The sequence below is a fragment of the Salvelinus sp. IW2-2015 genome, linkage group LG33 (assembly GCF_002910315.2).
Source record: "Salvelinus sp. IW2-2015 linkage group LG33, ASM291031v2, whole genome shotgun sequence".
NCBI lineage: Eukaryota > Metazoa > Chordata > Actinopteri > Salmoniformes > Salmonidae > Salvelinus > Salvelinus sp. IW2-2015.
The window spans coordinates 3,906,696-3,931,034 of record NC_036872.1 but is presented as its reverse complement, the minus strand read 5'-3'; the positions used below and the strand labels follow the sequence as shown (position 1 = coordinate 3,931,034).

The following is a 24,339-nucleotide window of genomic DNA, read 5'->3' as shown; positions in this document are numbered from 1 at the left end:
CGTTATCTGATCTGCCGGGGTCAAAACAACATGGTTACACATGGTTGAGAGGACAGTGGGTGGCCTGTGAATAAACTGGTGACTCATCTCCAAGAAATGTCTGCTTTATGTTATACCATGCATCACTAGCTAAGTTACCATGTAATATATCAATATTAACAGTCAGCCTATATGTCGGTCTGGTTGTTTATACTCCTTTATACAACGGCTGGGTCTAATCCTGCACGCTGATTTGGTTAAAACTGCATTCCAGCTGGTGTCTATGCCACGAGTTACCACCGGCTAAGTCTATGACATTTTAATGTTACGTACTCCTACAAGCCACTGTTACATACTCAACGGACTTAAATAGGCACTGTTCAAAAGGGTTTTCCTCTTTGGTAAGTCACAAACCCCGAACGTGCCTATGCTACTGCATTAACGTTACACCATGAGGTTCTGCTGCTATATGTGGCAGTTATCAGGCTCGTCTTATCCCAGGCACATTTGATTGACCATTGGTCTGAATGACTTTGACATCGGCGGTAGTGAGAGAAAGTGGACGAGAAGTCGTGTCCAGCTCAGCGAGTCTGGACACTGGTCTCATGTCAAAGGTTGATTTGGTTTGTCTTTGTGTCCTTGGCGGCGGCGAAACACTCACGAGAGAGCGGCCAGAGGTGACAAAGGTTGAGGGAAGGATGTCAAAAGTACCATGACCCAGAATGTCTGCGGAGAACGCTTCTCAATTCCTCCCTCTGTCCCTCCCTCCCTCCCATCCGTGTCTTTTGTACGTCGGAGACACACACATACTCCCACCACACCAAGAGCTAACTGCACTAGTCTGAAGTCCGGCAAGCTTTAGGCTACTGGTCGGCTCTGGAAAATGGCGCCTGATCAGACAGACACTAAGACGTCTGAAGGCAAACCAAAGCATGCCATTGGCTGTCCGTCAGATGTGGGGTTTGAGTGGCAGTCGGCAGTGAGGATGGAGTCAGTGGCGGCACTGAAGGACGAGTTTCCCATCCTTTCCCTCCCTCCCTCCCTCCAACCAGCTATCTCACTCCCCCTCTCCCTGTGCGGTAGTGGTTATAGCGTAGGGGTTATCCATGCTGGTTGGTGTTTGGCAGATGGACATGGTGACGTGGAGACAGGCCTGTCTGGCTATTGCTGCTAATCATCTGTGAAAACAACACTGGTACCAGCATGGCAATGCCCCACTTATGGGCTGGAGGGAGGGAAGGAGGGGTAGTTTTGTAGCGTGGGGGGGGGTGTCCGCTAACATCTCTGTTTATTGTTTTTAACGTGATAAAACCTGGACCGCTTCCCTGCTCGCCTGGCTAGCTTTTCTCCCACCCCTCTCTTTTTCATTTTCATTCCCTCTTTCAAAGGAATCTTCCCCTAGAAGGTCACTGCTCCGGCGCTGGCAGCGGCCTGAGAGATTGGCAGAATTTTATCAGTTAGGAGCACGCTGAACACTGCCTAAATATGCAGATAAAGTGGAACAAATCTCCTGCTGGAAAGCCTCCCTGTGTGCTGTGCTGGGGGGGGGGCAGGATTTGGAGGATGGCCGGGGTTGGGGAGGGGGGCCTGGGGCCTTCCCAGGGTCTGACACTCCAAGGCTGGGCTGCAGTCACAGAGCAGATAGCCAGGAGAGAGAGGAAGAATGGCAGGGATGGGCAGGCCCACTCGAGAGTCAGGCTTAGAGACACACAACAGTGACAATGTGAATCCCCTCCTCGCACCGCAAGGTGACTTGTGTGGCTCTAGGAGAAATGTGCGTGGCTGCTGCCTGGCCATACACTCCCCTGCGTATTTAGTTGGACAGTGAAGCTAAAACTTTTATATACTCCAGCGTTTTGGATTTGAGATCAAATATTTAATATGAGGCGACAGTACATTCATACATACATTTACCGTTTAGAGATGAAAGCACTTTGTGTAGCTCGTCCCCCCATTTGAAGGTGTCATAAGTATTTGGACAAATTCAATCGTGTATTAAAGTAGTAAAAAGTTTATGCCTCTAACTTTCTCAGTGTTTAGATAGGGGAGTGTGCGTCTGGTTCTGCCTGTGTGAGTGGGTCGATAGAATTGTGAACACAGCAGTCCGACCAATTCCACGCCAGTGGGAGAGTAAAATATTGTTGGTATCTCAGATAGTACTGGTAATTCTCCCATACAAACTTGTTTGAAAAGCTTTTTTTAGACTTTATGATCCATGTTGAATGAATGAATTTGTCAATTTGTATTTCAGAATCTAGTCATACTCCATATGTTCGAGCGCACTATAAGGAGTATAATGACACCAAGATGTCGGTATCATGTACGATTTACGGATCATAGGGTCTTACAGGAGGCATGTTTATAATACAACTTAGCCAAATACATTTAAACTCAGTTTTTCACAATTCCTGACATTTAATCCTTGTAAAAATTCCCTGTCTTAGGTCAGTTAGGATCACCACTTTATTTTAAGAATGTGAAATCTCTGAATAATAGTAAAGTGATTTATTTCAGCTTTTATTTCTTTCATCACATTCCCAGTGGGTTAGAAGTTTACATACACTCAATTAGTATTTGGTAGCGTTGCCTTTAAATTGTTTAACTTGGGTCAAATGTTTCGGGTAGCCTTCCACAACCTTCCCACAATAAGTTGGGTGAATTTTGGCCCATTCCTCCTGACAGAGCTGGTGTAACTGAGTCAGGTTTGTAGGCCTACTTGCTCGCACACGCTTTTTCAGTTCTGCCCACAAATTTTCTTTTAGGATCGAGGCCAGGGCTTTGTGATGGCCACTCCAATACCTTGACTTTGTTGTCCTTAAGCCATTTTGCCACAACTTTGGAAGTATGCTTGGGGTCATTGTCCATTTGGAAGACCCATTTGCGACCAAGCTTTAACTTCCTGACTGATGTCTTGATGTTGCTTCATTATATCCACATAATTTTCCTCCTCATGATACCATCTATTTTGTGAAGTGCACCAGTCCCTCCTGCAGCAAAGCACCCCCACAACATGATGCTGCCACCCCCGTGCTTCACGGTTGGGATGGTGTTCTTTGCCTTGCAAGCCTCCCCCTTTTTCCTCCAAACATAACGATGGTCATTATGGCTAAACAGTTCTATTTTTGTTTCATCAGACCAGAGTGCAGTTGAAACCATAGTCTGGCTTTTTTATAGTGATTTTGGAGCAGTGGCTTCTTCCTTGCGGAGTGGCCTTTTAGGTTTTGACGATATAGGACTCGTTTTACTGTGGATGTAGATACTTTTGTACCTGTTTCCTCCAGCATCTTCACAAGGTCCTTTGCTGTTGTTCTGGGATTGATTTGCACTTTTCGCACCAAAGTACGTTCATCTCTAGGAGACCGAACGCATCTCCTTCCTGAGCAGTATGATGGCTGTGTGGTCCCATGGTGTTTATACTTGCGTACTATTGTTCGTACAGATGAACGTGGTACCTTCAGGCGTTTGGAAATTGCTCCCAAGGATGAACCAGACTTGTGGAGGTCTACACTTTTTTTCTGAGGTCTTGGCTGATTTCTTTTGATTTTCCCATGATGTCAAGCAAAGAGGCACTGTGTTTGAAGGTAGGCCTTGAAATGCATCCACAGGTGCACCTCCAATTGACTCAAATTATGTAAATTAGCCTATCAGAAGCTTCTAAAGCCATGACATCATTTTCTGGAATTTTCCAAGCTGTTTAAAGGCACAGTCAACTTAGTGTATGTAAACTTCTGACCCTCTGGAATTGTGATACAGTGAATTATAAGTCAAATAATCTGTCTATAAACAATTGTTGGGAAAATTACTTGTGTCATTCACAAAGTAGATGTCCTAACCGACTTGCCAAAACTATAGTTTGTTAACAAGAAATTTGTGGAGTGGTTGAAAACCGAGTTTTAATGACTCCAACCTAAGTGTATGTAAACTTCCGACTTCAATTGTAGGTCTCAAATGGCCACTTTAATCATGATTTTCTCAAAAACGGTTTGAGATACAATTGTAAAAAATAAAATAAATAAAAAACACGCTTCCTCCCAATAGAATTCCTATGTGAGAATTGCCAGAAAAATCTGAGATACCAAAAATATTTTTCCTCTCCCGCTGGCGTGGTATCGCCCTACAGGCCTACTATTCTTTCTACCTCCCTCTCTCTCCCACAGAGGTTGGGAGAGTGGAAACGATCAGTGTGCACTCCCTCCTCTCTATTATGTACCTACTCCTTAGCGATTACTCATTGTTGAACCTGATTATGAATTACAAAGGCCCAGCGTAAACACTGATTAATGGCTAACAAAAGTACGTTAATGTGTACCTGAACTTTAATTACGCGCCCTGGTCCGTTACAAGGTTCTGAACACAGGCCCGTAATTAACCCTCGTTGTGTTCATCAAGAAGAAGATGCTCCCTTTTTGATGTACTGAAGGAGTTGTATATCTTTCTTTTTAAAAAGCAGATTTCTGTTTTTAATTTGATGTTTTTTCTTTTTCAGCGAAGTAGCGAGAATGTTTGCGTTGATTGCTAGAACCAAGAGTGTAAAATAGAGAAATGAGCGCGAAGCCTGGTCCGTTTTACCTGAACTCAAGCTTTCCTAAAAGCGAGTCTGTGGAAAGACACAGACGACGTACAATGTGGGTCAGCTGTGTGTGTGCGTGCGTACGTTTGCGTGTGTTGCGGTTGCCGTGTTGCATGCCGGTTAGGTTGAACTGCATTGTAAACCCTCGCCCTGATCCGGCATGTACTGTTGATCGTAGCTTCTTGTCGCCACCTCTACACTCCACCTACAGGTCCACGTCCGTCCGTCTGATGGATGTTTGTATGCTGAGTTAAACTGTCAGAGGAAACACAGCCCGCCTTACCTCCTCACCTCCTCTGTTTTCTCAGCTTGACTTTCTTTTTTTTCTTTTTTTTAGGGAGGGTTGAATGTCTGCTGGCTCATCGAAAGATCAAGTGGAGAGAGGAAGGGCGTCTTTCTAGCTTTTTGTCTCCGCGGACGTTAGCGTAGCCTAGCGCTAGCGTCGCAGGAAACAGCTAGGGTAAACGTTGGTGAACCCTAACCCTGATCCTGATCCCTTCACGGGGCTCATCGCCGGGGCTAGCTATCGTCTGGATTTTACAGGTGCCAAGCTCTCTTTCAACTGACACGCTCGTGGAAAACGCTGACCCGGCAGTGTCCTGGCAGATACGACTACAGACAGAGGTGGCTGTGTCGGAGGGATATTATGGCGTTTGAGGAAGCTACTTTTTATTTGTGGAATGGTAGATACTGTCTATCGGTGGATTATTACAATAGACTGAAAAATATAGTCCAGTAACTGGCGGCTGAGTATATAAGGGATTCTTAGGCATGAATGAGATGCTATGTCTATGTTCAGGGGAGACACTGGCTGCTGTAATCAGCATCTCCTCCCAGGCCTAACCAGCCTTTTATCTCTCCACATTCTGCACAGCCTTTCATGTTCCTCTTCCTCTGTACTAACACACGCCACCACTACACATATTGACACAAATCATTGTGCTGCTTTGTGTCATGTATTGAATTTTTCTTACTCTCTAGTCCTAGGCTCAAATACTCCACCCTCCCACTTGCTCCCATGGTGGAGGGAATAAAAGTTTCATATAGTTTCATGTAGACACTCGTAATTTTGCGGGGGGGGGGGGGGTTCTCCTTTGCTCTCTCCATTTCTCTTATTGTCATTTAGCAGACGCTCCTCTGCAGAGCGACTTACAGGAGCAATTCGCGTTAAGTGCCTTGCTCAAGGGCACATCGTCATTATTTCACCTAGTCGGCTCGGGGATTCGAACCAGCGACCTTTCGGTTACTGGTCCAATGCTCTTAACCGCAAGGCTACCTGCTACCCTCTCTCTCTCTCTCTCTCTCTCTCTCTCATAGAGGATCAGAAAACATGGCCTTCATTTGCTATTCCTCTTTAAAATGGAGATGGGGCCTTAACGTGTTTGATCTGTGTGCTCCGGCGCAGACTGGCGGGCCCTGACCCACTTGGCAGCCTTATGTAATGAACCCCAAGTACACCATGCAGACAGGATCAGAGCGCTGGAGAGAGAGGAAAACTGTTCTATTTTCCTTCCCCCGTTTTGCTCTGTCTCTGAGTTTGTTGTGCCTCTGACGGGGTCATATTTATGGCGCCGAGTGAAATATAGAGAGGCTGGTGTGGAGGAGGTGGAGGGGAAGAGCTTCGGTAAGACAGTTGGAGCTGTACAGGAGATCTTACTTAGTCATTCTCTTTGTTTCCCTTTTTTCAAGTTTCATTTGTCACATGCACAAGTACAGTGCTTAACTTGCAAGCCCTTCCCAACAATGCGGTTATTCAATCATTTTTGTACTGTATGGATTCTTTTGACGCCTGTTTTGGAGACATTGTGAGGGGGGAGGACAGGTTAAAGCGTCATCGTGGCATGACGCAGAGAGAAATAGAAAAACCTCACTTTCCATACCGCCAGAAAATGAAAACTACACAACTCAAGGGTCTTGCGATTTCCGCGGCTTTTTGCGGGTTCTATTGCGTATTAACTCCTTTGACCCTGAATGAATAGGCTGACACAGGGTTGTAGGCCCCTGAACGTAAAGTTAGAGCGACAATATATAAAAAAAAGAACCCCCTTGATACCGAAGGGAACATTGAGAGGAAGCTAATTCTTTAGGAGGGACCTATGGCGGACAGATTAAGAGCACTGTCGTACCCTCCACACCTGTCTGGTGGACAATTGCTTGTGATTGTTTTGAAATGTCAGGTCAGTGGTCACGCTCTGGTAGACACCCCGTTCCTCATCTCTCTCGCTCCTGCCCTGTTTCTCTACCTCAAAAGACTAGGCTGGCTTCTCCGCCGACGGCGCGGGGACGATAGATGGGAGGTTGCTTTCTATCAAAGGCCGGGGTCACTTTGATCACTTTGAAAGGACCGTGTGTGTCTGTCGAATTTGATCTTGGTGTTCTCGGTCTCTGACGTGTGTCTGAAGTCAGATCAGAGGTAGAACATGTTGGATACCAAGTACTACCAGTCAATAGACATGATTCTACCATGGCCTTGGAGAGGTGTGTCAGTTTCCTCAGTGAGAGGAATACAGCATCAATAGTAGTTTAATGGTAACATTCCAAGCTCATTGTTGCATCCCAAAATCAATATGTTGAATGTATGTCTGTATCGACTGAATGAGCAGTATGTGGTTTTAAGTGTGTGTATAGCATGGCAGAGAATGGCAGCTCAACTGTGTGAATATATTGAGAGTAGCATGGCTGGGAGTATTGGGTGGAATACTTGAGGAGACCAGTCTAGTCTACTGGTCCAGTAGTGGTCCCTCGTGGCTCTGTCGAGTTGATAATAAGCTGGTCAGGCTGACTTGGTAAAAGAGTGAAAACGCTGCAGCCCCCCCCCCCCCCTCAGGTGTCGCGTTGTCATCTTTTGTGTTCCTGTTGATCTCATCTTATCTCCGAGCCCTTTCTCTTATAACATCCCTTGCCTGTATCTTGCCTTTTTTATTAGAAGTGTTATGGCAACTGGTTGCTAAGCAACACAGAAGGTCAGGTGAAGTTTTTTTTCTTTTCTTTTTTTCTCCCAGAGTAGCAGAGCTCATCTATCTATTGGTTTGTGAACGTTGGTTAGGATTTAGTATGGATGTAGTGGAGGGTGATGCATTTAAATGCAACCTTTACGCATTATTAGTGTTAGCGTTACCAGTCAACTCTACCTGCGTTCCGCTCTTACTCACCTTTTTGGGTGTATTGTGGTCCTGTGTGGCTCAGTTGGTAGAGCGTGACGCTTGCAATGCCAGGGGTTTTGTGGCTTTGATGCCCACAGGGGACACCCATGGCATATACACCATATTAGTGTGAATATTGGTTAGGAAGTATGGTGAGTATTGGGTGAGGCCTTTTGAAAACCTTTTTCTTTCTAGATATTTCTATGTTCTCCGTGCTAATAGTCATTTTGTCGGAAAGATATTACATTTCACTTTCATGCTTTTTGTCATTTACCGAATACAGATATTGAAAGATAAATGGGTGATAGCAGACACAAACCAAGTTCTCCCAAGATGCCATCTCCTATCACATCCGTTTCATATGTGGTCTCATTAGAGGTTGATTGTAGTCCTTGCATAGATCTGACGTTGTTGGTCTATTTCTACGTTATTTATGCATGTCTGAGTGTAGCCTGTGTGTGCATGGACTGGGCAGTGATGAGATATTTAGAGCGGGCAGAAGCAGTAGCAGAGTAATGATAGCTTCATATGAATGCTAAGCAGACGTAACATGTTAAGGAAGCCCAGTGTATGGTATTGGCTCCCTGGTTCACCCTTGCACTAGGTAAACTGTACCCAGGAGCGCTTCCGTTCTTTTCCTCCGCTTCCCTCCTCACACACTCCGCCCATCATCTCAAGGAAAGGGGAGAAAATGGAAAAGAGCCCGGCTGTGCATAAATGAAGGTTCAACAAGGTTCAATGAAACACTTATACAATTTGCTGCAATATAGTGGATTTTATAATCTCATTATCATCTTAGTGCCAGATTTGCCCATGAGGGCTGTGCCGTACTCGCTGTTATTAGCTTCTGAGATTTGTCCGTTTGTCCTTCTGCTACCCAGTCCCTCAGCCAATCACAGTGCTTCAATCTCCAAGGCAACCCCCTCCTTTTTATTTGTTCGTCATTTCCCCTCCATACCTCCTGCTGCTTTATTTACGGGTATTTGGACGTGGGGGCTTTGCTACAGGCAAACGGAATGCAATCGACTCTCTTACACGGAGTCTACGCTGCTTTCGTCTTTCCAAAGCTATAGGTGTTGTCGGTGTGGATGTGTTTCTTCCCGAATGTTCTCCAACGGTATTTCACTGTATGAAAACAGCACGGTATGCAGTAAGGCATGTGTCCGGGTGTAAATTGTCCCCTGGTTGAACTCTAGCCCCCCCCCCCCCTAGTTGAGCCCACCATGCAGGTCAGAAGTATGCACCATGGCCAGGTTCCCTCTGCCTGTAGTGGGCTGCCAGGTCAAACCTCTTTAACTCTCCATGTGGATGTCCTTCTCCCTCATCTGTAATTGTATAACGGTATATGCCATTTAGCAGGCGCTCTTATCCAACGCGTGCATACATCTCACGTCACCGCCCAGTCGCTTACAGTCCAAACGGAGATTAGTGCCTCGCGACATGGATCTTATTGGCCCGTAGCATATCCCGTAGAGTAGACGGGCTTTAGCCTCACGCCTTTAACCTGGAGGTGTCGCACAACTTAAATTGCGCGCGCGTGATTAGAGAGGGGTGGGGGGGGGGGGTCGATGGAATGTTGTGTTATCTAATCTGTCTTCAACACACCTTGTCTCTTCGTTTGGTGGCCGTGGTGTCCTTGTTGATGTACTGGCTGAGACGGACGGTTCCTGAAACGGACGATTCCACATCAAACGCCACTCGAGATACGCTGCCGGTCACTCACGACAAGGGAATGGATGTGAGCTTAGACAGCGGGATGGGTGACGCGTGGTCGTGAGGTCCCATGAGGTCCTCAGTCCCTCTCACGTTAAAGGGGGTTAATAGACGAACGTGTGAGCAGTGTGTGTGTGTGTGTGCATGTGTGTTGGCCGGCAGAGGGTTAATCTGGTGAAGGCGGGCAAGCCGATTGTTTACCCTGTTTACCCAGCCAACCGTGTGATCAACGCCAGCTCCCACTAATGCCTTCAGACATTGATGCCGTCCCATTACCGGTAGCATCAGCGTCTCCTCACATCACTCTAAATGGGGGAGGAGGATGAACTAGGGGGTGTGAGGGCGTCTTCACCCATTTAATGGTCTTCTGTGACGGGGGTTTCTAGCAAGATATCTGCCCCTGTGTTGGGTGTTGCTGGATATAGTACGGTTAGCTCTTGTTAGCCCAATTTAGCCTTGGTTAGCCCCATTCTCTGTGAGTGACTGGTTCTTTGTTGGGGGTCTGATGGTTTTATCATTCCATCAGAACACACGTTTAGTGTCTCTTTCCCTTTCCTGTCAGGGTCTCTGCCATGGTAAACAGCGGCGCCGTCACCATGGACTCCCTCTCCACAGGCCACGCTTTGTCCTCTCTTTCACAGGAGAAACACCTTGGTTTACACCGTCCTCAATTCCTTATTTCTTTCGTTGTCTTGTTCCCCTTCTCTGTCCTTTGTTTCATGACGCGCAGGTTATACGTTTGTTCACGAAGGCAATTCATTAGGTTTAGCTGCTAATGGGCCCCTTTAGGGTGACAGGGTTTGATAAGGCTGGGGGAGATGAGAGGAGAGGCTGTTTGCGCAGAGGCCCGGCTAGACTAGAAAGACTGTCTGCTGGAGGCTGGATAATTACAGTGAAAGCAGAGCAGAGGCGCACCAGTACAAAACACCCAGAGATCACTAATCAATGTGTTGTGTCAGCGTTTTGTTTGCGTTATGTTATTTTTGCTGATGGCATTTACCTTTTCCTGTTTAGTTTAAAACACACATTTTGATACGTTGTGGCAGTCTTCCCCCGTTCTCCTTTGTTTTCTTTTTCACAATTAGGTTATAATGAAATGCACATTTAATGTGATTGTAAGGAAATAAAAAGAGAACAAACACAACAAGCTCTGAGAATATATTAGGAATGTACATAATTGCAGAGAGATGATTAGGGGGGAAAAAGCCTCCTTGAAGGTCCTTGAGTCGTAATCAGCCTCAAATTACAATATTTTTGTCTGAATTTTTCTTACTTATTTATATAATTATGTAAACAACGTTGACAGAGGTTTGTGGGGCAGAGTTGTGTGTGTGTGTGTGCAGCGGTGACCTTGGACCATCCAGCGTACACTTCTGTGACAGATAAAAACTTAGTTAAGACGCATCTCCAGGAAGGGGGACAAACAGCCCGTTTAACCAGCGTGCTTGAGTATTAGGGAAATATCGCAATTAGAGGAGGATTTCCTCCAGCTAAAGCACCAAAGAGTAGCCTGGGTAATAAGCGCAGGGCTTGTTTGTGGCCTGGAAAGGTGTAATTGTAAACTGCTTTGGGAGTGCTGTGCTCATTGTGCCTGGGAGTAATGAGATAGGCTGCACTGATCCCTCTGTGATGCTATTACTTCTAATCTCTTCCTCTCCTCCACCACTTTCTTCCCTCGCTCTCTCGGCACGGCCCTCGGCAGTCATCTCGCCTCCACGTGGGCATCCCTTGTATTACCCCACATACTGAGGAATCAGGACAGGTACCCCCCACCCCCCCACCCCCATCACCCACCCACAGACCGTCATTAACACCAATGTCCTGGACCCTCACCCCTAGATCGTAATTAACACATATGTCCTGGACCCTCACCTCTAGATCGTAATTAACACCTATGTCCTGGACCCTCACCCCAGATCTTTATTAAAATCATTAACACCAATATCCTGGACCCTCACCCCAGATCTTTATTAAAATCATTAACACCAATGTCCTGGACCCTCACCCCAGATCATCATTAACACCAATGTCCTGGACCCTCAACCCCAGGTCATCATTAACACCAATGTCCTGGACCCTCAACCCCAGGTCATCATTAACACCAATGTCCTAGACCCTCAACCCCAGATCATCATTAACACCATTAACCCCAATGTCCTGGATCCGCCTGTTTGTTTATTTTTAACTAATGATTTAATAAAGAAGCTTTAGGCGTATTACTGTCACTCTTACTCTCACACGTGTTACTGACACAACACACCTACACGTGCACACTCCCTCACACCTATGCTGCTGCTAAATGATTATTGATTAGATTCATGACTACCATGACGCTGCTGGTCATTGATTATTGATTACCATTACCAATAGTATCTATCTATGTATCCTGCTACTGGTCACTATGACTCCTGTTGACATGTATACACTGAGCATACGAAACATTATGAACACCGTCCTAATATTGACTTGCACTGCACCCCCCTCTCCCCTCCTAAATTACTATTATGGATCTGTTTGAAGAATGAACAAAAGTTCATGAGCAAAGCAGCCTAGTCGTAATCATGTTAGGTAAGTTGATTACTATTCCACTTCCCGGTCTACTCTCTACTGTTGCTGGTTGAAACCATGACTTACGGTTGGCTGTGTAACAAGGCTGAACTACCTCTAGTAAGAAGATTCAACGACAGGCTATTTAACAGGCAACACTTTCCTTTAACTGTGTGTATAGTTGTGTATATACAACAAAATAAAAGCTTATTTTGCTCAATTTTTTTTGCACAAATTTGCTTACCTCCCTGTTAGTGGGCATTTCTCCTTTTTCAAGATAATCCATCCACCTGACAGGTGTGGCATATCAAGGAGCTGATTAAACAGCATGATCAATACAGAGGTGCACCTTGTGCTGGGGACAATAGAAGAACTCTCTGAAATGTTCAGTTTTGTCACTCAACACAATGCCACAGATGTCTCAAGTTTTGAAGGAGGGTGCAATTGGCATGCTGACTGCAGGAATGTCCACCAGAGCTCTTGCCAGAGTGTGTAATGTTCATTTCTCTACCATAAGCCACCTCCAATGTAGTTTTAGAGAATTTGGCAGGAGTCCAACCAGCCTCACAACTGCAGACCATGTGTAACCACGCCAGCCCAGGACTTCCACACCTGCGGGATTGTTGTCTGAGGAGGGGGGGGGGGTGGTTCTGAGGAGTATTTCTGTCTGTAATAAAACCCTTTTGTGGGGAAAAACGTATTTCTGATTAGCTGGGCCTTGCTCCCCAGTGGGTGGGCCTATGCCCTTCCAGGCCCACCCATGACTGTGCCCCTGACCAGTCATGTCAAATCCAAAATGAATTTATTTAAATTGACTGATTTCCTTCTATGATCTGTAAATCAGTAAAATCTTTGAAATTGTTGCATGTGTGTTTTTATGTTTGTTCAGTATACAATGAGTGCACAAAACATTAAGAACACCTTCCTAATATTGAGTTGCACCCCCTTGTGCCCTCAGAACAGCCTCAATTTGTCGGGGCATGGACTCTACAAGGTGTCAAGCATTCTACAGGGATGCTGGCCCATGTTGACTCAATGCTTCCCACAGTTGCGTCAAGTTGGCTGGATGACCTTTGGGTGGTGGACCATTCTTGATACACATGGGAAACTGTTGAGAGTGAAAAACCCAGCAGCGTTGCTCTTCTTGACACAAAACGGTGCACCTGGTACCTACTACCATACCCTGCTCTAAAGTACTTACATTCTGTGTCTTGCCCGTTCACCCTCTGAATGGCACAGATACACAATCCATGTCTCAATTGTCTGAAGGCTTAAAAATCCTTCTTTAACCTGTCTCTTCCCCTTCATCTACACTGATTGAAGTGGATTTAACAAGTGACATTAATAAGGGATCATAGCTTTCACCTGGATTTACCTGTTCATTCTATGTCATGAAAATAATGTTTTGTATACTCGGTGTATGTTACCATTAGTATATTACCATATTACCAAGTATTTATATATTGCTGATACCAGTCACTTTTCAGCACTGGTTACATGTACATTTGAAGTCTGAAGTTTACATACACTTAGGTTGGAGTCATTAAGACTCGTTTTTCAAACACTCCACAATTTCTTGTTAACAAACTATAGTTTTGGCAAGGCGGTTAGGACATCTACTTTGTGCATGACACAAATAATTTTTCCAACAATTGTTTACAGACAGATTATTTCACTTATAATTAACTCACTGTATCACAATTCCAGTGGGTCAGAAGTTTACATACACTAAGTTGACTGTGCCTTTAAACAGCTTGGAAAATTCCAGAAAATTATGGTGTGGCTTTAGGAGCTTCTGATAGGCTAATTGACACCATTTGAGTCAATTGGAGGTGTACCTGTGGATGTATTTCAAGGCCTACCTTCAAACTCAGTGCCTCTTTGCTTGACATCATGGGAAAATCAAAATAAATCAGCCAAGACTTCAGAAAAAAAAGTGTAGACCTCCACAAGTCTGGTTCATCCTTGGGAGCAATTTCCAAACGCCTGAAGGTACCACGTTCATCTGTACAGACAATAGTACGCAAGTATAAAAACACCATGGACCACACAGCCATCATACCGCTCAGGAAGGAGACGTGTTCTGACTCCTAGAGATGAACGTACTTTGGTGCGAAAAGTGCAATCAATCCCAGAACAACAGCAAAGGATCTTGTGAAGATGCTGGAGGAAACAGGTACAAAAGTATCTATATCCACAGTAAAACGAGTCCTATATCGACATAACCTGAAATGCTGCTCTTCAAGGAAGAAGCCACTGCTCCAAAATCGCCATAAAAAAGCCAGACTATGGTTTGCAACTGCACATGGGACAAAGATCGTACTTTTTGAGAAATGTCCTCTGGTCTGATGAAACAAAAATAGAACTGTTTGGTCATAATGACCATCGTTATGTTTGGAGGAAAAAGGGGGAAACTTGCAAGCTGAAGAACACCATCAAAAACGTGAAGCACAGGGGTGGCATCATCATGTTGTGGGGGTGCTTTGCTGCAGGAGGGACTGGTGCACTTCACAAAATAGATGGTAACATGAAGATGGAAATTATATGGATATATTGAAGCAACATCTCAAGACATCAGTCAGGAAGTTAAAGCTTTGTCACAAATGGGTCTTCCAAATGGACAATGACCCCACATATACTTCCAAAGTTGTGGCAAAAATGGCTTAAGGACAACAAAGTCAAGGTATTGGAGTGGCCATAAAGCCCTGACCTCAATCCCTATAGAAAATGTGTGGGCAGAGAACTGAAAAAGCGTGTGTGAGCAAGGAGGCCTACAAACCTGACTCAGTTACACCAGCTCTGTCAGGAGGAATGGGCCAAAATTTATTGCGAGAAGCTTGTGAAAGGCTCCACAAAAAAACGTTTGACCCAAGTTAAACAATTTAAAGGCAATGCTACCAAATACTAATTGAGTGTATGTAAACTTCTGACCCACTGGGAATGTTATGAAAGCAATAAAAGCTGAAATAAGTAAATCTCTCCACTATTATCCTGACATTTCACATTCTTAAAAAAGTGGTGATCCTAACTGACCTAAGACAGGGAATTTTTACTAGGATTAAATGTCAGGAATTGTGAAAAACTGAGTTTAAATGTATTTGGCTAAAGTGTATGTAAACTTCTAACTTCAGCTGTATATCCTACCACCAGTCATTTTTTATGTATAAACCCACCTCTACCACTCCTGTACTCCTGCACACTAAATAAGGTACTGGCCGACCGACCTGTATATACTTGCGTTTTCGGGTTTCTTCAAACTTTATCGTACTTCTTGTGTGTTCTATTTTCTATTGTTATCGATGGTATTATTAATATTACTATAACTACGTTGTTGGGGACGATCTATCAAGTTGAGAATTTCACTGTATTGTTTGTATCCTGTGCACGTGGCGAATAAACGTTGAAACTTAGAACTATTAATCTAAGTTCTAATGGCCATGGGATCTGCATAGTACTTCCTAGAAGCAGAAGGGTATGTGGGAAATCTCTTTTCCCCCTTCTATCTCTCCAAGGTGTGCCCTTGTTTGTCCCAGGGGCCTTCTCTGTGTCACCTGTCATCGTGGGTTGTGTTGAGAAGTGAGACTCCTGGTGTGCTTGTCTGTCCCAGCTGTGAGGAATGCTCCATTCCCACTGGTCTGATCTGGGTGACCCACTACCTGCCCCCCTCGTTACTAACTACTGAGCGAGCGGAAAACCACGCCTGTCCTGCCATGGGCTCACCTCCTATCTAATCAACAACGCACGGGCGGCCTTACACACACACACACACACACACACACACACACACACAAGCAGAGCTGTCTCTCTCTTCCCTTATGATATGTGTGGGGCCGGGCCAGGGGCGAGGGCCTTAGGCCAAGTAGTGGACGTGTGTATCAGGTACCAGAGATTTACAGTAGAGGGAGGGGAGGGAAGATTTGGGCTGCAGTCTTCTGACTCGGATGGCAACCTTCCCCTCAGTCACCTGACCCTGGGCCTAGCCCCCCCGATATTAACAGGACCCCCGGCTGCTATGGAGACCATTTGTCTCAGTTGTGCCCGGGAAAGGGGAGTAATCTTGGAAACCAAAATTCCGAATCCATGGCGCCATTTTAATCTTCCTTTATTTGGCTTTAGCTGTGCTTTTATACGTAGCATACACCACTCTCTGCTCCTCCCCTAACATGCCAGATAGGGCATGTGGTGCAGCGGTCTAAGGCACTGCATCTCAGTGCTAGAGGCGTCACTACAGACCCTGGTTCGATTCCAGGCTGAATCACAACCGACCGTGATTGGGAGTCCCATAGGGCGGCGCACAATTGGCCCAGCGTCGTCCGGGTTTGGCCGGGGTAGGACGTCATTGTAAATAAGAATTTGTCCTTAACTGACTCGCCTAGTTAAATAAAGGTTACATACAAATCAATAAATACAATTAAAATAACAGAAAACGACACACCAAGTCAATTACTGATAGTTAAAGCATGAGCTGCGTGCATGGCAGAGTTTGTTTAAAACACGTCTTGAGCTCTAAGCGAGGTTGGCAACGACTGTTGTAGCTCATCGGGAGAGGTGGAAGGGAATTGCATTTGGCACCGGGTCGCTATCAGCCAGTAATTAGTATAGCTAACATCGCAGATGAAAGAGTCAAGTCTAGGTCAGGGTAAGGACTTCAAGGATCTTATCGGGTTAAGGTTAGAGGCCAATCTCTCCCCCTGAGTTTAAGCTGATGCCGTGCCTGCCCAGATTTGCTGAAATCTGCACCGACCTTTGGCCGCGAGGCGTCGCGGCTGGTCACGTGTCAAGCCGGTTCCTGCTGTCTGTGCCGGACGAGCTAGCATTAGGCGTCGCCACAGAGACAGAGAGGGAGACCTGTCCTGCCCCGAACCGGCCCACCCCACGAGCTCACACACCATCAGGCATCTGACACAGATGTAACCCAACAGCTTAAACCGCTGCTAAGCATTCCTGCCCCGGCCTGTCTCCTGCTCCAACCTTACTGGGTCTGTCACACTTGGACAAGTGCTCCTTCAGATAGTGGAGACGGAGACATATTTGTTTGGGATGGGGTTTGGTTTGTGCGCTAACTTATTTTGCTGTACAAATTGACGAATCACGCAGTAGAATTTCTTCATGAAAATCATTAATTGCATAATGCCATCGTAATCTCATAATACTTTACTCCACAAGTCACCAGAAAATACAGTGATGTGAAATTGTCTATTTTGAAAAGCAACTAGTATCTCTCTCTCTCACTCTCACTCTCACTCTCTCTCACTCTCATATATATATATATATATATATATATATAATTGTAGGTGACAGTTGGTGTTTGTGGACAAGTCAAACATTGATGGCTTTACTGACTGAATCATGCATGACCTTTATGACTTGTCTCACTCTTTGGACTGAATGCTTGGTTTATATAAGAATATATTTATTGAGTAATTCTGCATTAGTCAATCTTATCCAAACTCGTACTGGATTGTGGCAGGGGTGTAAAGTACTTACGTATAAGGGCTTCAGTTGTTTTTTGTGGTAACTGTATTTTTTAAACTTTTACTTCACTACATTCCGAAAGAAAATAATGTACTTTTTACTCCATACATTTTTTCCTGACGTCCAACAGTACTCCTTACATTTTTAATCCTTAGCAGGACAGGAAAATGGTCCAATTCACGCACTTATCAAGAGAACAACCCTGGTCATCCCTACTGCCTCTGATCTGGTGGACTCACTAAACACAAATGCTTCATTTGTAAATGTCTGAGTGTTGGAGTGTGCCCCTGGCTATCAGTAAATAAAAAATGTATAGAAAATTTGTAAGTCGCTCTGGATAAGAGCGTCTGCTAAATGACTTAAATGTAAATGTAAATGTAAAATGGTGTCGTCTGGTTTACTTAATATAAGTAATTTGAAATAATGTATACTTTTGATACTTAAGTATATTTTAACAATTACCTTTACTTCTAACACTTAAGTATATTTGAAACAAACTACTTTTAGACTTTTACTCAAGTAGTATTTTACTGACTTTTAAATGAGTCATTTTCTATTAAGGTATCTTTACTTTTACTCAAGTATGACAATTGGGTACTTTTTCCACCACTGGATAGTGGACACAAAAGAACTGTGCCATTTCCTTTATTCTAATTGGGGAATTGGTAACAAAATGGGAAAAATAATACCCTACCACGGTGGTCACCAACCTTTTCTGAGTCAAGATCACTTTCTGGGTCAAAATGCAAACCAAGCGGAGGGCATTTGAACTGATTCCAGAGGCCGACCCAAAACGACTCCGTTACAGGTTGTAATGCAACAAAATAGTAAAAATGCCAAGGGGTGAATACTTTTGCAAGGCACTGTACCTAAATTCTATCAGCATGTCGATTGCAGTACACGAGCGAGTAACACACTCGACCACTGCTACTCTAACTTCCGTGATGCATACAAGGCCCTCCCCCTCCTTCCTTTTGGCAAATCTGACCATGCCTCCATCTTGTAGCTCCCCTCCTATAGGCAGAAACTAAAACAGGAAGTGCCCATGCTTAGGTCTATCCAATGCTGGTCTGACCAATCGGATTCCACGCTTCAAGATTACTTCGATCACGTGGACTGGGATATGTTACGGGTAGCCACGGACAAGAGCATTGACGTATACGCTGACTCGTTGAGCGAGTTTATAAGGACGTGTATTGGAGATGTTTTACCCACTGTGACTATTAAAACCTTCCCAAACCAGAAACCTGTGGATTGATGGCAGCATTCGTGCAAAACTGAAAGCACGTACCACCGCATTTAATAATGGCAAGGCGACTGGAAACATGACCGAATACAAAACAGTGTAGTTATTCCCTCCGTAAGTTAATCAAACAAGCAAAGTGTCAGTACAGAGACAAAGTGGAGTCGCAATTCAACGGCTCAAACACGAGACGTATGTGGCATGGTCTACAGACAATCACGGATTACAAAAAGAAAACCAGCCACGTCGCGGACATCGACATCTTGCTCCCAGCCAATTAAACAACCTCTTTGTGTGCTTTGAGGACAATACTGTGCCACCGACATGGCCTGCTCCCAGACGTTGGGCTCCCCTTCTCCGTGGCCAACTTGAGTAAAACATTTAAACGTGTTAACCCTCGCAAGGCTGCCGGCCCAGACGGCATCCCTAGCCGTGTCCGCAGAGCATGCGCAGACCAGCTGGCTGGTGTGTTTACGGACATATTCAATCAATCCCTATTCCAGTCTGCTGTCCCCACGTGCTTCAAGATGGCCACCATAGTTCCTGTTCCCAAGAAAGCTAAGGTAACTGAATTAAATGACTATTGCCCCGTAGCACTCACTTCTGTCATCATGAAGCACCCCCTATCCACATCGACGGGACAGCAGTGGAGAAGGTGGAAAGTTTTAAGTTCCTCGGTGTACATATCACCGACAAACTGAAATGGTCAACGCACACAGACAGTGTGGTGAAGAAGGCGCAACAGCGCCTCTTCAACCTCAGGAGGCTGAAAAAATGTGGCTTGTCACTTGTTACGTTCCCCAGTCCCTATGTTGTGGTCTGTGTATTTGTATGTATTTCAGGAAATGGCTTCCTGAAATCCCCCAAGCAGCTGATTGGTCGACTCCATGGCAAATTGGAGCTGACCCCGCCCTCTCGTCAGAGGACGCAGCTGTCTTCAATTACCAACTCCTTCTATATAAGCCAGTGTTCTGTTGCTCAGAAGAGATGATTGCTGAGAGAAGTGAGCTGAGGGTTATATCATGTGTGGGTTGTTTCTCAGATAGAGAGGCTTGGTATGTCCTGTGTTTTCAGTGTTGCGCAGAGGTATAATTTCCTGCCAGTATTTTGTAGCTGGTCATACTAAGGTATGTCTATGACAAAAGGACTGTGTTTTTGGTTGTGAAATTGTTTGTAATATTCTGTTTCATTTGTTCCCAGGGGGGAAGGGGAAGGCACCTTGGGAGTGCTTAGGCAAGAGGCCTGCGGGCATACATATACCCGTAGTATGTACTCTGTCTATGCACGCTAGGTAAGACCTGGGCGGACCATCCCCTTTATTTTGGTTAGTGCGCCAGATGGTGCTAGTTAGGTAAGTAGTGGGTAGGCAGGTAAGGTAGGAGAGGGGGCTTTGATATTTACTTTCTTTGCTTTGGTTCCGTCCAGACCCTTTTCACCCAAATTACCGTGTGACGGAATAAATTCCCTGTAAACGGTAATTCTCTGCCTTTTGTCATCCTTACTCGCACCTACAGTCCCTTACCTCTTTCACTCCGCGGGGAGTTTAGTTGTAGCAGGGTGTTGCGTTCCCTCTTCCGAGAGGCGTACGTAACATCACTGAAAACCCTCACTAACTTTTACAGGTGCACAATTGAGAGCATCCTGTCGGGCTGTATCACCGCCTGGTACGGCAACTGCACCGCCCAAAACTGCAAGGCTCTGCAGAGGGTGGTGTGGCTGCACAGCACATCACCGGGGGCAAACTACCTGCCCTCCAGGGCACCTACAACACCTGATGTCACAGGAAGGCAAAAAAGATCACCGAGGACAATAACCATCTTTAATCCAAGATGGCGTAGCAGTCGAACGTGTATTTTTGTTTCTTCATATATATTTTAATCTCACTTTCCATCTACGGACTAAATATACTCTCCTGCAACCCGCCTCACCCAATGTGGTACGGATCTGCTATTTTATACTTTAGAACTGGAACCCCCATCAGAAGCTAGCCAGCTAGCCACTGCTAGCAGTCCTCACTGTTGACTCGCACATCTGCCAGCCTCAACCAGGTCAATTCCTGCCAGTCTGCACAGCCCCAATATCAACCCAGAGCATATCGGACTGCTTTTTCTCTACCACATCTCAGGATTCCTACCAAAACCTCTGAACCTTTACACCGGATCATTGCAGCTAGCTAGCTGCTATACGAGTGGCTACTCCTGGCTAATGTCTCTGTCCCGACGCAAGCACCAGTTAGCCTGGAGCTAGCCTCGAGCTCGGCCCAGCTCCCGGCTAGCCAAAGAGGTCCACCAGCCAATTCTTGGGCTACAATACCTCTTTTGCCAATTGGCCTGGACCCTTTACTGCCGAGAGCCCCGCCGATCCATCACGACTGGTCTGCCTACGTAACCGTCCGAGGTGGTTTCAACAGGCTCTTCCGTTGCGACGTCGCCGGATGCCCATCTGCTATCCCCGGCCCGCTAGCTGTCTGAATCGCCGTGTTTCCAGCTCGCCTAGCGTAGCAGCAACTATTGAATTGGCTCCCTGACTCATCTAGTGCTACTCATTGGACCCTATGATCACTCGGCTACACATGCCTCTCCCTCATGTCAATATACCTTGTCTATTGCTGTTTTGGTTAGTTATTGTCTTATTTCATTGTAGAGCCCCCAGCTCTGCCCAATATGCCTTAGATAGCCCTTTTGTTCCACCCCCCACAAATGCGGTGACCTCACCTGGCTTAACTGGTGCCTCTAGAGACAACCTCTCATCGTCACTCAATGCCTAGGTTTACCTCCACTGTACTCGCATCCTTGTCTGTACATTATGCATTGAATCTGTGCTCACATCCTACCATACCCTTGTCTTTACATTATGCATTGAATCTATACTTCCGTGCCCATAAATCTGCTCCTTTTTTGTCTCTGTTCCGAACGCACTAGACGACCAGTTCTTATAGTCATTAGCCGTACCCTTATCCTACTCCTCATCTGTTTCTCTGGTGATGTAGCAGGTAACTCAGCCCCCAGCACCACTCCCATTCCCCAGGTGTTCTCATTTGTTGACTTCTGTAACCGTGAAAGGTTTCATGCATGTTAACATTAGAAGCCTCCTCACTAAGTTTGTTTTATTCACCGCTTTAGTACAATCCGCCAACCCAGATGTCCTAGCCGTGTCTGAATCATGGCTTATGAAGGCCACCAAAAATCCCCAAATTTCCATCCCAAACTATAACATCGTCCAACAAGATAGACCTGCCAAAGGGGGTGGAGTTGCAATCTACTGCAGAGAGAGCCTGCAGAGTTATGTCTACTATCCAGGTCTGTGCCCAAACAATTCGAGCTTCTACTTTTAAAAATCCACCTTTCCAGAAACAAGTCTCTCACCGCTGCCACTTGTTATAGAGCCCCTTCAGCCACCAGCTGTGCCCTGGACACGAAATGTGAATTGATTGCCCCCAATCTATCTTCAGAGTTTGTACTGTTAGGTGACCTAAACTGGGATATGCTTAACACCCCGGCTGTCCTACAATCTAAGATAGATGCCCTCAATCTCACACAAATTATTAAGGAACCTACCAGGTACAACCCTAAATCCGTAACCATGGGCACCCTCATAGATATCATCCTGACGAACTTGCCCAACAAATACACCTCTGCTGTCTTCAACCAGGATCTCAGCGATCACTGCCTCATTGCCTGCGTGCATAATGGGTCCGCGGTCAAACGACCACCCCTCATCACTGTCAAACGCTCCCTAAAACACTTCTAATTGACCTGGCCCGGTTATCCTGGAAGGATTTTGACCTCATCCCATCAGTAGAGGATGCCTGGTTGCTCTTTAAAAGTGCTTTCCTCGCCATCTTAAATAAGCATGCCCCGTTCAAAAAATGTAGAACTAAGAACAGATATAGCCCTTGGTTCACCCCAGACTTGACTGCCCTTGACCAGCACAAAAACATCCTGTGGCGTTCTTCATTAGCATCGAATAGCCCCCGCGATATGCAACTTTTCAGGGAAGTCAGGAACCAATATACTCAGTCAGTTAGGAAAGCTAAGGCTAGCTTTTTCAAACAGATTTGCATTCTGTAGCACTAATTCCAAAAAGTCTTGGTACACTGTAAAGTCCATGGAGAATAAGAGCACCTCCTCCCAGCTGCCCACTGCACTGAGGCTTGGAAACACTGTCATCACCGATAAATCGATAATTTCAATAAGCATTTTTCTACGGCTGGCAATGCTTTCCACCTGGCTACCCCTACCCCGGCCAACAGCACCCTCTGCAGAAACACTGGACCCTCTTTCTAAAATGATATGCCAAAATTGTTGCAACCCCTATTACTAGCCTGTTAAACCTATCTTTTGTATCGTCTGAGTTCCCCTAAGATTGGAAAGCTGCCGCGGTCATCCCCCTCTTCAAAGGGCGAGACACTCTAGACCCAAACTGTTATAGACCTATATCCATCTTGGCCTGCCTTTCTAAAATCTTCGACAGCCAAGTGAACAATCAGGTCACCGACCATTTCGAATCCCACCGAACCTTCTCCACTATGCAATCTGGTTTCCGAGCTGGTCATGGGTGAACGTCAGCCACTCTCAAGGTCCTAAACGATATCATAACCGCCATCGATAAAAGAGAGTACAGTGCAGCCGTCTTGATCGACCTGGCCAAGGCTTTCGACTCTGTCAATCACCGCATTCTTATCGGTTGACTCAATAGCCTTGGTTTCTCAAATGACTGCCTCGCCTGGTTCACCAACTACTTCTCAGACAGAGTTCAGTGTGTCAAATCAGAGGGCCTGTTGTCCGGACCTCTGGCAGTTTCTATGGGGGTGCCACAGGGTTCAATTCTCGGGCCAACTCTTTTCTCTGTATACATCAATGATGTCGCTCTTGCTGCTGGTGATTCTCTGATCCACCTCTACGCAGACGACACCATTCTGTATATATCTATCCCTTCTTTGGACACTGTGTTAACAAACCTCTATACGAGCTTCAATGCCATACAACACTCCTTCCATGGCCTCCAACTGCTTTTAAATGCTAGTAAACTAAGTACATGCTCTTCAACCGATTGTTGCCCGCACCCACCCTCCCGACTAGCATCACTACTCTGGACGGTTCTGACTTAGAATATGTGGACAACTATAAATACCTAGGTGTCTGGTTAGACTGTAAACTCTCCTTCCAGACTCCCATTAAGCATCTCCAATCCAAAATTAAATCTAGAATGGGCTTCCTATTTCGCAAAAAAGCCTCCTCACTCATGCTGCCAAACATGCTGCCAATCCTTAACTTCGGCGATGTCATTTACAAAATAGCCTCCAAAACTCTGCTCAGCAAATTGGATGTAGTCTATCACAGTGCCATCCGTTTTGTCACCAAAGCCCCATATACTACCCACCACTGCAACCTGTATACTCTCATTGGCTGGCCCTCACTACATATTTGTCGCCAAACCCACTGGCTCCAGGTCATCTATAAGTCGTTGCTAGGTAAAGCCCCGCCTTATCTCAGCTCGCTGTTCACCATAGCAACATCCACCTGTAGCACGCGCTCCAGCAGGTAAATTTCACTGGTCATCCCCAAAGCCAACACTTACTTTGGCCGCCTTTCCTTCCAGTTCTCTGCTGCCGATGACTGGAATGAATTGCAAAAATCACTGAAGCTGGAGTCTTATGTCTCCCCCTC

The 24,339-nt window shown here is 45.6% G+C and overlaps 1 protein-coding gene across 9 annotated transcripts in view; it reads left to right on the top strand.

Annotated features, from left to right (window-relative positions):
- arb2a (ARB2 cotranscriptional regulator A) overlaps positions 1-24,339 on the top strand; it is a 197,394-nt gene that overhangs the window by 132,814 nt on the left and 40,241 nt on the right. Inside the window, exon 11 of one of the 9 annotated variants that reach the window (XM_023978243.2) lies at positions 4,887-5,598. The exons of the other annotated variants lie outside the window; for them this stretch is intronic. Within the exon in view, the coding sequence (XP_023834011.1) occupies positions 4,887-4,978 (92 nt within the window). The 3' untranslated portion in view covers positions 4,979-5,598. Of the gene's footprint in view, positions 1-4,886; positions 5,599-24,339 lie in introns of those variants that run through there. 9 annotated transcript variants of the gene reach the window in all.